The sequence below is a fragment of the Microtus ochrogaster genome, linkage group LG7_11 (assembly GCF_000317375.1).
Source record: "Microtus ochrogaster isolate Prairie Vole_2 linkage group LG7_11, MicOch1.0, whole genome shotgun sequence".
NCBI lineage: Eukaryota > Metazoa > Chordata > Mammalia > Rodentia > Cricetidae > Microtus > Microtus ochrogaster.
Window position 1 is genome coordinate 2,723,608 of NC_022032.1, and position 11,710 is coordinate 2,735,317.

Sequence of the window (11,710 nt, forward strand, 5' to 3'; positions counted from 1 at the left end):
TTTTTTCTTAATTATTCCTTCCCTGAAGAACTTACATAGGAGACCATGAATGGTCCAGCTATCACAGCTTAACCCACAAGAGCAGGGAGGTTCTTCAGCCTGCTCTCTTTTCTTGGGGACAGACAGATGGGTTGGCGGGACAGACAAGGTACAGGAAGCCTCATGGGCACAATGTTGCCAAAACCAGTTAGAAATCCTACCAAACAAGCTTAGCTCCCAATATAACTAGTATGTGGATGTTTCGTTTTGGTTCATGTTTTAAACATCCTGTATTCCAAACACTCAGCTGATTTGGGAGATCGTTCACTTCAGGAAACTCGAGCTGACTCACTGCACTCAGTGCCAGCACCTCAAATCTTGGCTCCAGCTCTCTGGCCTCTCCCTCCTAGAATCCATCCTCCATTGTGTTCTCAATGTTTTAGCTGAAATCTGACTGCCACGTGCCTTAAAATCCGTCACTTCTCAGACCAGTGTGCAGGGTGGGTGTGACTCCTTAGCTTGGTGTCTGCCTCCCTCCGCTTTCCCTTCCCTAGCTCACTTTCACACATTCACACTTCCCTTGTCTCCTTCCTCCCAGGGTATTCTCTTCCACACCCACTTACCCTTGGGGAAAGGAAATAAATCCTACATTTATAATGGATCCCTCCCCTCTAACCTGACATTTGCTCACCAGTTTAGCTCAGTTCAAAAATCACTTTCTAAAAAAAGAAAAGAAAAAGAAAAAGAAAGAAAGAAAGAAAAAAAATTCAACATCTCTCATATACCTTAATACACATGGCCACATTTTGGTCCTCCAAAAGCATCAGAGATGATGTTTACTCGGAGTCTGATAAATGTTGTATAAGTGAGCAGCCGGTCCACTGCAGCCACAATTGAAGAACATAAGGATATTCCATTCATTTTTATACACATGTGTAATAATAAACATAGACACGAACTGAAAATATAGTCTGATTTATACTGACAAACACACGAAGTTAGAGATTACTAAGCATTCAGACCCTTCCCTATCGGTAGTGTGAATCATCAGAACCGATCTGGCCCAGCGTCCGAGTCAGATATTTTCAGTATTTTAAACGCAGCAGAAAGCAAACTTAATTTAAAAGAGAAAGCCAAAGAGAAGAAACAATATAATTAGTTTAATGAAGGTCAGCGCTCCTGCACTCCAATCTTCACTCAACACCTTTGAAGGCAAGAATTTGGAAAAGCCTTCCGTTGTCCAGCGCATTCCCCGCGCTAGTAGAAATAACTCAGCCATGCAAACAATAAGCTAATACAAAAGATAAAATAAATAACTTATTTCCAGAAAGAAACTAGTGTGTTAATGGTGTGTTTCTACCCCCATTTCATCATCTCCAGTATAAATATCTTACATATTTACGGGAAGTTTCACAATTCAAACGTATTGTTCGACAGGCATTTCTTTCCGATAATCGCCTGGGTTAAACAGAGCAGTGATTCTTTGTCCAGATTTAGAAAGACTAACAACGGGCTCTAGAAATGTAGCTTTTCGTTTATCCTTTTTTATAAAAAGCATTCTCACTCAACAAAAAACGGCCCAAGGAAAACCCGCCTTCTCCTCCATCAGAATCTCGGCGGACCTACTACTGGTGAGTCCGCTAAGACCACGACCGTCAAATCTCAAATTCTGATAGGACTGAAGCTAAAGTTCCAATTCCCAGCCCAGGGCCAGTGACAGCCACTCCACACGCAAGCGCTAGCCGTAGCCCGGGGAGCGGTGAGCGCACGGCCACGGGGCAGCCTGCCGCCGGGCTCCGGGTCAGCACTGTCAGGGTCGCCGGGAGCCTGGGGTCGGTCCACCCACCTCGCAGCCCGCACCACCGGCCACTCGGGAGCGCCCAGCCCGGGACGCGCTTGCTCCCGGAACACCGTCCCCCACGACACCCACCTGGCCGCCCGGCATCGAGGACCGGGCCCAGCAGGCCACACGCCAGCAGCCACCTTAGTCGCAGAGAGGCAGGGGGCGAGAGCGCGGGCGGCCCCATAGCGAAGGCTTCTTCTGCAGGTTCAGCTCAACGCGCGGCCACTGCCTCCGCCCCTTCGGTCATCCTTGCAACCTCGCGGGGGCCCCCAGGGGCTGGCGGGGCGCGCGCCCAGGGCGAGCACGCGCGCGGCACTGACGCAGCCCCCCCCCTCTCCCGCCCGCTCCGGCACTCCTCCCTCCCCTCTCAACCACGCTCGCTCCGGACGTAAGGAAAACACAGTCTGCGGTGAGACGGTGGCCTGCTCCACGCCGGCGGCACCCGATCGTGCCTGTCTGTCCCGCCCCTCCGCCCGCGCAGCCGGTCCGGGAGAGCGAAGGGGAGGCTGGAGGGCGGGGTTAGAAGGAGCCCCGCCCCTCCGTGCAGCGAAGAGCGGAGGGTCCACTGGAGGGCGGGGTTAGAGGGAGCCCCGCCCCCCGTACAGGGAAGAGCGGAGCGTCGGCTAGAAGGCGGGGCTAAGTTTCACGCCTCCCCCCCCTCCTCTGGAGGTCTCTGATTGGTCGCAGCGGCTGGGCGGGACGCCGAGCTGCGCACCGGTTGGCTGTGTGTCGGCGAACTCCGCGCCGACGCAGAGGCCTGACAGCGCGGGTCTTGGGTCGGTCGTGGCGGCCTGGCTTTGTTTTTAGGCCAGGTCTCTAGGACCGGCCCGGGAAGATGGTGCTGGGGGGTTGCCCTGTGAGTTACCTACTGCTGTGTGGCCAGGCGGCCTTGCTGTTGGGGAACCTGCTACTGCTGCACTGTGTCTCTCGGAGCCACTCGTTTAATGCCACGGCCGAAGTGGAGCTCACACCCTCAGGTTCCGCTCACCCGGAGGGTCCCGCAGCCCCGAGCTGGGAATACAGCGACCCCCAGTCTCCGGTCATCCTTTGCTCTTACCTGTAAGCTTACGAGGTCGTACGGGCATTCCTAGCGGGGATCGGGCCCGGCTGAGTGGGAAGGCTGCTTCCACCTGGGGGAGGTGATTCCGGGGTACCCTGCCTCTCGACTCCCCTGCCGCGAAAAGCCTGAGAAAGATTGGTGTAGGCTTCCACTTCCTTCACCCTTTCTCCTGCCTTGGTTACAAGATGAGTTCAAGGCGAGCCAGCCAGCAAGCCTGGATAATTTGGCTCAAAATTTTAAAAAGAAATGTAAAGGGCTGGAGATGTAGCGCAATGGTAAATAGCATGTCTAGCGTGTGTAAGTCCCAGTGCAGGAAGGGGGCAGTGCAGAAGGAAGGAAAATAATTAGGATTAAGTGCGTTAGCATAGCAGTTGGTAAAGGGGGCTGACGATGGTCTTAATGATTTGCAGACCCGACGAGTTTGTAGATTGTGATGCCCCAGTGGATCACGTTGGAAATGCAACTGCGTCCCAAGAGCTTGGTTATGGTTGTCTCAAGGTGAGGTTTTTGTTTGTTGTACGTTCGCTCTTCGTGGGAAACATGGCTGAGTGCTATTTCAGAAGACCATCAGGGCATACAAAGAGACTTTATTTTTAAGAACTCCATCTGTATAATTATTGCTGGAGATGTCCAGCGTGACCAAAGTTTAGTGGCTGAAATGCACATTTGCATTTGTCAGGAACTAACAATGACTGTGCCCAAGCCGCCCAGATGCAAAACCCAACCTGTTTTGGTGCCTTTCGCCACTGAAATGAACAAATTGAAGCTAAAATATCACCTGACCTTTCAAAGCATGCCTTCCCTTTAAAAGAACGAGGGAAAGGAGCCGTGCACCTTGGAACGGTGATGCCGAACTGGGTTTTCTTGGTTACACGAGCAATTTGTACCAAGTTGCTCATGCAGGTGGTGACAGGCTGGTAGCCCCGCCCTTAGGAAGTGGCTGGGGTCTGACAGTAATGTTTTTGTGTGAGGATAAAGCATTCCAGAGAAGACTTTGGTAGCAGTGGCCTCTCAGCCTGGAGAGAAGTCAGTGAAAAATGAATGAATGAAATTTATGCCCTGGCCATGCTGAAGTACGCATGGGCAGCCCGTGTATAGCAGTTCTGTTGAACTTGCCCGTAAAAAAGACATCAGTATCCTTAAAGTGGGTGTACCTACTTGGTCTCTCAGAAACCATTGAATTTTGGTTTTGTTTTATTTTAGTTTTGTTGTGGTTTTGATTTGTCTGTTTTGTTTTGGAGAGACAATCTCACTCTCTAGCCCAAGCTAGCCCTAAATTCACTGCTTGAGCCTCCTGGTGCTAGCATACAGGTACGCATCACCGTGCTCAGCCTGCACCTAAGAGGTCCGTGTACCTTGCACTACCGACTCAACACTGTTATAATGCAGGGTTCAACCTGGTGTTGACTTATGAGGAAAGCATTGTTTTACTACCTCAGACCCAAAGGAAAAAACGCTATAAAACCATAACCAAGGGACAAATCCTAATTGAACTGTATATAGAGAAATATTTTAAAGACATTGAAATTTCGCTTTATTGGTAATTGGTAAAAGCCTGACTAAAATTGCATAGAGATAACTTAATTTTGATTATTTTAATTAAAAGCTGAATGTATCCTGTCACAAGATTGAAACTCTCCCCCAGCCAGCAGCCCTTAAGGATAGGCAGGACTCAGGAGGCTGAGAAGTGAGCATCCTTGTCTCCAGCCTCACTTTGAGGAACACAGGGGAAGGGTGGGAAAGCAATAATAGGGCACGGGTAAGACTGTGTGACTCTACTCTCTCCATCGGAGCTGAATTGAGCACAGGGAAATACCCGGGTTCTAACCGCTTGGGCTCAAACTTAAACTTATATTGGTAGGGATAGACTCAGAAACCTTATAATCATGCGCAGCCCAAGTGAAGTCCTCAGGTGACAGTCTATATTATTTCTAATACTGTTCATTTACAGTAAATCTACAACAGCTGTCTTGGTATGCATTGACATCTCAATTCCCATTCTAAAAAATGCTTCACTGTGTTCCTGTAATACAAGATAGCCAAACCATTGTGTACATCTCTGCAGTAAAGGTTTGTTGTTTGTTTTTATCCTGAAGAAGCCAGTCATGGAAGAGCAAGGTTTATTTAAAGCAATATACAGTTTAGACTGGACTAAGTCACTTGCGGTCCTCACTGCACACGTAGACTGGACTAAGTCACTTGAGGTCCTCATCGCATTCCGTGCTTTTGAGAGTTTTGCTGAGTCGTGCTAGAATTATTAGCAGTACTGAAGCAGCTTTTCCTAGTGAATATGCACATGTGTTTGTGTTCCTTTCTCCACAGTTTGGGGGTCAGGCCTACAGTGATGTGGAACACACTGCAGTCCAGTGCAGAGCCCTGGATGGAATTGAGTGTGCCGGCCCCCGGACCTTTCTACGAGAGAATAAGCCTTGTATAAAGTAAGTTCTACTTTCATTGTTGTACTGCGTGTGTGGTGCTGGGATTAGAACCCAGTACACCTTCTAAGCAAGTGTTCCGCTAATGAACTACACCCCTAGCTCCAACTGTTACTTTGAAAGGGGGTAATGGAGGTGCCAGCTGATGGGACTTTTTCTTTGAAGTTTTAAAGAATGCCTGTGCTTCCTCCTGTGTGCGGCCTGCTGACTGAGGCAGTGTGATGGCAACAGCTAGGAGCAGAAGTTGTGGGTTCTGAGTCTTCCCATCTGCTCCCTTATCCCAGGTTGCAGCCCCTGGGCCAGACAGTGTAGCTTCAGAACTCCCAACTGGCAACCAGCCCGTGAAATCTGCTTTAAGACTTCTGGAACAAGGTTTTGCAAAGAAATTTGGGAGTTCCTCAGCTGAAATCACCTGATACTAAAGAAATCTGGAGTAAATTCTCCGAAGAGATACAGACCCTGCTTAGACTGTTAGCTCATGCAAGAAGCCTTAGTGATGCATAGTGACATTAGCACCTGCAACCCCGTGTTCTCACTGACACATAAAGATTGGTCAGATAAAAGGAGCTCAAGAAAAGAGTGCTTCCTTTAGAAAAGAATTCAGGAAGCCAGCAGAGCCACAGGCCCCCAGACCCTCAGCTACCACAGTCTGTGATGCACTAGGCTAGTCCAACTCTGTGTGTGTGTGTTCGTGGGGGTGGTGGCTAGGTTTGCACTTGTTGACTGCAGGGCCTGTGAAGACCAACAGAGGGCATCTGGTCCAGGTGCTTGTGAGCCACCTGATGTCACTGATGGAAGCCAAACCTGGCTCCTCTTCGAGAGAGCAGCAAAAGTGTTCTTAACCACTGAGCCATCTCTCCAGGCCCCTTTCTGTTCTTAAAGTCCCTTCCTATCTTAGCAAGTGCTTTTTTGGAGATCCTAGAGCAACTAGAGATAGGGAAGCACTCACAAGAGTCTGTTACTTTTTTTATGTCTCTGGAGAGACTATCCATTCCAAGACTGGAAAATTCAGTGTTAGCAAAGGATCTAGTCAGCATGTCCTAAATATGCCAACTCATGCCCTGAGCCATCTAGTGCTTGTCTTACCCAGGAGACTACTTCTTTGCCTTCATCATCCCAGGTCATGTGTCAAGCCACTAGGGCCCACACTGAATGTAGCTTAAAGCTGCTGGTTATTCAAGTAGCCGATCCTAAATTGCTGATCTGTCCTGCCTTGGCTTTTCTGCAATACCCCCAACAAAGATCGCAACCTGGACCTACCCCTTCCTCTTATCCTGACCACCACGTTCTCCTTCCCATGTGGCCCAGTAGGGTGGTAGCCCTGCCTCCTCTCTAGGACCCATGAATGTAATAAGCTGTCTGTTTGGCGTTCCCCCCCCCCCAGGCTTTTTTGTCTCTGCCCCCCCCCCATAGCCACACCTTACTGAATGTGTCACGAGAGAACCAAAGCAGGGTGAGAGGCCCCTGCAGCACAGCCAACAGCTGCTGCACTTTCTTATGGTCCCGTCGGTTGTCATGAGGCAGACATCTCCTCCCTCCACGCAGGTACACCGGACACTACTTTATAACCACGCTGCTCTACTCCTTCTTCCTGGGATGTTTTGGCGTCGACCGGTTCTGTTTGGGGCACACTGGAACAGCCGTCGGGAAGCTGCTGACCCTGGGAGGACTCGGGATCTGGTGGTTTGTCGACCTGATTTTGCTCATCACTGGAGGCCTGATGCCCAGTGATGGCAGCAACTGGTGTACTGTATACTAAAGCTGCTGCTATCCCGTGCTGGCAAGGATAAAAGTGCTTGGCTGCCCACCTACTTATTACAAACTCCAAATCCTCCTCAGGGCAACACTGTCCTCTTTAGAAGTTCGGACTGAATTTTTCAATCCAAACCTTACCTTGCAGACCAGAAATGGCCAGCAGTGTCGTGGGAGTCCAGTCATCCCTTTCTTACAACTAGCAAACTAATGACTTCTCCCCACAGATCCTCTTAAGTGCTCCATTTCTGTGTGGCTGGATCATGAGGGGGACCCAACAGGATAAACGAAGTGCATGTTTATCCGTGCACAGCCTTTCATGACCCTGAATTTCTAACCACAGGTCAGAAACTGTGCCAATGAGAAATCTCCAGATGACATAGAAAAGACTGTGGATTTAATACACACCAAAATTCTGACTCTGTGAATTTAAATTACAGAATAAAGTGTTAAAGCCTCATCTGCTGTGTTTTCCAATGGAGAATGAAGCTCAAAACCTGCCTTTTGCTGAAGGGTGAACATTAGAAATGAAAGCTGTGGTCTGAGTGTGCAGGGTCTTCCTGCAACCTGCCTGCTCTAGTCGTCGCTCGGCCCGTGGTCATCACAGTGCAAGTGCCACTGCCCTGACTCTGGGCTGCTGGAGTGTTCTAGAGACAGTAATTTCTTCATTCCAATTATGATCTGGAATCCAACAATGGCAGACATGTATGAGTTAACAGATTAGTATTTTCCCATTTTAATCAGCCTTTAAAATATGGGCCCCATATATTTAAAGTGATTTAAAAAGACTGCGTAGGCTAGAGAACATTTCATTGTGGCACTTGGGAGATAGAGGCGGGCAGACCTGTGAGTTAGAGGACAGCCTGGTCGACACAGTGAGACCATGTCTTTAAAAAGAAAATGATTCTATACGAGTAACTAACACTTTCCTGCATGATCAGGTGAGAAAAAATGAGGAACGCATACCCTTAGAAAGAAAAGCGTATGCCTGCTTAGAGGACACTGACTGCTGGGGACAAGTCCGGATGTCTGAGGGGAGAGAGGAGGAAACACTCTTGCCCACACAAGTGTGACAGTAAAAGTTTTCAGGGTACCACAGTGTTAGAGCCAGCCAAGCCTCTGCAGTCCCGAGTCACTGGGAAGAAAAGCGTCTGAATGATAGCAGCTCTCAAAATCTAAGTTGAAAAGAGACGTTAAATATAACGTAACTGGCAGGTCAGATCAAGAGCCTGCTCCTCAACTAGCCATGGGTTCTAGAAAAAGCAGAGCTACTCCGCCCTCATTCCCATAATAACTGACAGAAAGACCAGCAGAGTTCAGGTGAAATTGGTCCTGGAAACAGCATCATTTTGTAGAATTCTTAGAAGTTTCTGCCTTAGCATCATTCATTAATGTCACTGTTCTCACGCTATTAAAGATGGCAACTGTAAAAACTTTGGAAACATCACACTGACCTTAACCCTGCTTACAACGATAGCAATTGCAAGAGTCAATTCATAGTCTCTACACACTACGGTTGTATTCTTAGGTTAATTGTGAAGAAACGGGACCTTAAAAATACACAAATGAAGCTTCCCATAGACTTTAAGGAGATCTAGGGGTGTGATATAGATATATAGATTTGTTTTTTTTTTAAATTCTGGAAGGCTCGATGGTGAGTGCTCACCTAATGTGCACTGGTCCCTGGGTTTGACCCTGCACCCTCCCAAGTCTGGAAAACAGTAACTAAAAATAGTTTGCTCAGAATAAACTATTTAAGCCCTGAGTCGGCCCTGCCACAGCTCACTGTGTAAAATGTCTGAGTGTTTGTAAGCTCTGTTAAAAAAAAAAAAACCTACATATAAGTCTACAAATGATTCAAAACAACTATTTTAATGGAAGAAGTTTTCTCGAAACACTGGAGGACCAAAATTGTTTCTACTGCTAAAATGGTCATTTTGAGACTAATATCCCTGTGTTATAAACTGATATCATCAGTTTCAGTCTGTCTTGTAATTGATGACTTTTCTACCCACAATCCCTGGCCAAGAATGTGACACAACTTGGGAAACTGAAGTATACGAAGGAGGATTACTTAAAATGTGGTTGCTTTTTAACTCCAGATTCAGACTCTTACTATTTGGTAGGTAGATGGTTTGTACATATGTGTGACATAGCAGGCTGTGGCTATATAGGAGGTTACCAAAGTCTCCTGTCACGATTCACTTGGGAACTGCCTGTTTTCCAGTTGTTTTCTGTCTTCCAATTTTACCAGACCATCATGCTGCTTCCACTTGGCTTCGAAGATTTTTGCAACAGAGGAACATCCCCAACCTCAAGATCCATGTGTGTGTGTGTGTGTGTGTGTGTGTGTCTGTGTGTGTGTACAAACGTGCATTCATGTATTCAAACCATCCATTTTTCTTGACGTCCCAAAGCCCCTGCCACCTTTGTCACTTCTTCAATACTAACCATGTACTATAACTGATTTTGCTAGCCGGTTTTTCGGAGAAAGGTACTTAATTGATTATTTCAGGTGTGACTGTCAGAAACAAGGTCTGACTTCCTCGGCGCACAGTGATGGAGAGAAAGTCATTGTCCTTAACAGCTTCGATGACATCAGTTGTGGTGGTGACAGGTTGCCCATTTATGCTGACAATTACGTCATGGTCTCTCAACCCCGAGCTGAGAAAGAAAGAGGAAAGATGATAAAACCAGGCGGTGGTGGCGCACGCCCTTAATCCCAGCCCTCATGAGGCAGGGCCAGGCGGATCTCTGAGTTTGAGGCCAGCCTGGTCTACAGAGCTAGCTCCACAACAGCCAGGGCTGCACAGAGAAACCCTATCTTGAAAAACAAAAATAGAGATTGATGAAGGCAGAAGAAGAGTTCTACTCATTCCCATTTGGGGGTATAGTCTGTCTGTTTGTCCGATTCCCTCCCCTACTCCCCCACACACACACTGCCCCACTATTTTGCTGATCTTTAGACATAAACCAAGAAGGTAGGACTAGCCTGAATCCCTCCAGCTGTGAGGGCTGGCTGGCTTGTGTGTCCTGAAGCCAACTAGAGGATGATGATCCTGTGTTTCCTATATTAAGACCCTGTGAGAATTCTGGGAGAAGCTGAGTCCTCGCCTCCATCGGATCTCCCTTGGAATGGACAGTTCAGCTTCTGATTTCTCTTCACCTCTGCACTATGTTCACTACAAACATCACCGAATCCACTAGCAAGACTGCCAAAGCCCAGTGTTTTTCCCCAGGAAGCTGTGCTCTGATGAGCCTGACTAGACAGCCCATCCCATGGTTTCTGGAACTGGAGCACGATGAGCTGCTGTGTGTCCCAGATGTTCTGCTTCCAGTACACCAATCGCCACTCAAGCTTTCAAGTCCAGATGTTTACAGCTCTGACTCAGAGCTGTCGTTCTATTCAGTCAGCACACTGACCTCACATGGAATATATATTCTGGATACAGACTCCAGTTCCAAAAGCAAAGGGCAAAAACCGTGGACAGGCTGGTTGGGTGTGTAAAGGTAAGAATGGGGGGGACATCAAATTAAATTAAATGACTCCAGAAGATGCTGTTTAAAAATAAAACAAGACTCAAGAAAAATGACGCTGGGCACACGCCTTTAATGCCAGCACTTGGGAGGTAGTGGCAGGCAGATCTCTGTGAGTTCGAGGCCAGCCTAGTCTACAAGAGCTAGTTCCAGGACAGGCTCCAAAGCTGCAGAGAAACTCTGTTTCCAAAAACCAAAAAGAAAAAATGACAGCGTGAGCAGATTACCAAGATATGTGGAGTTTGAAAGCTATAAGGAGCTTAGGGTATAGCTTAGGGTACAGGCTATGTTTAGCATGTACTTGGCCCTTAGTTCATTGGCCCCCATTAAGGGGGTGGGGTGCAGAGGGGCACTGGGGTATGAAGAGAAGGAAGGCCAAAGCTCCAGGCAAGGAATCCATAGGAACAAGGACAGCAGCTGACTCAGCAGTCGTGAGCAGGGACACAGGGCAAGGAGGAAGCAGTGCTGTGGCTGTCCACTGAATAAAAGGAACTTAGCCCACAAAGGATAAGTGGCCTCTTCCCGTTTCTCACCCTCAGAGATTAAAGCGAGATTTGCTCCTGTGTCTTTCAGACTTGAAAATCCATCTTCTGGCCACTAAGTCAACTCTGCCTCTTGGAAAGGAGAGTAACTACAAAGTCAGGACTGTAGAGGAATGAAGCCAGGGTGCACACCTCCTCTCTGGCCTCTGTGTAACTCAACACAGCTGCTTCCTCTTAAAAGCAAGGAGTATGTCATAAGACTCCAACAACTGTGTAAGAACACTTTGGTTCCTCGGATGTAATAAATGCCTCCTAGCTGCTTTTTGTGATTATTAGTAGTTATTAAATATAAGCAGTTAAAAGCCAGCAAGGATGGATGCTGGGCTGTCGAGAGACTGACAGCAGTGATTCTCACTTCGACATGCGTGTAACTACCCACCTGGGAATCCTGTTTAAAATGAATACTCTCCGGGGGAGGGAGGCTAGTGGGAGAGCAGGTGTTTAGCCCACACAAGACCCTGGGTGTGCAGAAAATGGAAGGACCTCCCTTGCTCTTGGATTGGGAGGATCAACATAGTAAAAATGGCAATTCTACCAAAAGCAATCTATAGATTCAATGCAA

The 11,710-nt window shown here is 47.9% G+C and overlaps 3 protein-coding genes across 5 annotated transcripts in view; 1 reads left to right on the top strand and 2 right to left on the bottom strand.

Moving 5' to 3' along the window:
• Adam9 (ADAM metallopeptidase domain 9) overlaps positions 1 to 2,337 on the bottom strand; it is a 61,870-nt gene extending 59,533 nt beyond the window's left edge. Inside the window, exon 1 of one of the 3 annotated variants that reach the window (XM_013352040.2) lies at positions 1,910 to 2,337. In XM_013352040.2, the coding sequence (XP_013207494.1) occupies positions 1,910 to 2,006 (97 nt within the window). In that variant the 5' untranslated portion in view covers positions 2,007 to 2,337. The remainder of the gene's footprint in view (positions 1 to 1,909) is intronic. The other 2 variants (XM_013352041.2, XM_005362443.3) reach the window with 2 other exon arrangements.
• Positions 2,338 to 2,535: 198 nt separating this feature from the next.
• Tm2d2 (TM2 domain containing 2) lies at positions 2,536 to 7,527 on the top strand. Its single transcript, XM_005362445.3, has 4 exons — positions 2,536 to 2,881; positions 3,293 to 3,380; positions 5,205 to 5,320; positions 6,863 to 7,527. The coding sequence occupies exons 1-4, from the start codon at positions 2,658 to 2,660 to the stop codon at positions 7,074 to 7,076; spliced, it is 642 nt and encodes a 213-aa protein (XP_005362502.1). The 5' UTR covers positions 2,536 to 2,657; the 3' UTR covers positions 7,077 to 7,527.
• The window catches only part of Htra4 (HtrA serine peptidase 4), a 16,146-nt gene continuing 11,882 nt past the window's right edge, over positions 7,447 to 11,710 (bottom strand). Inside the window, exon 9 of the mRNA XM_005362446.3 lies at positions 7,447 to 9,733. Within this exon, the coding sequence (XP_005362503.1) occupies positions 9,568 to 9,733 (166 nt within the window). The 3' untranslated portion in view covers positions 7,447 to 9,567. The remainder of the gene's footprint in view (positions 9,734 to 11,710) is intronic.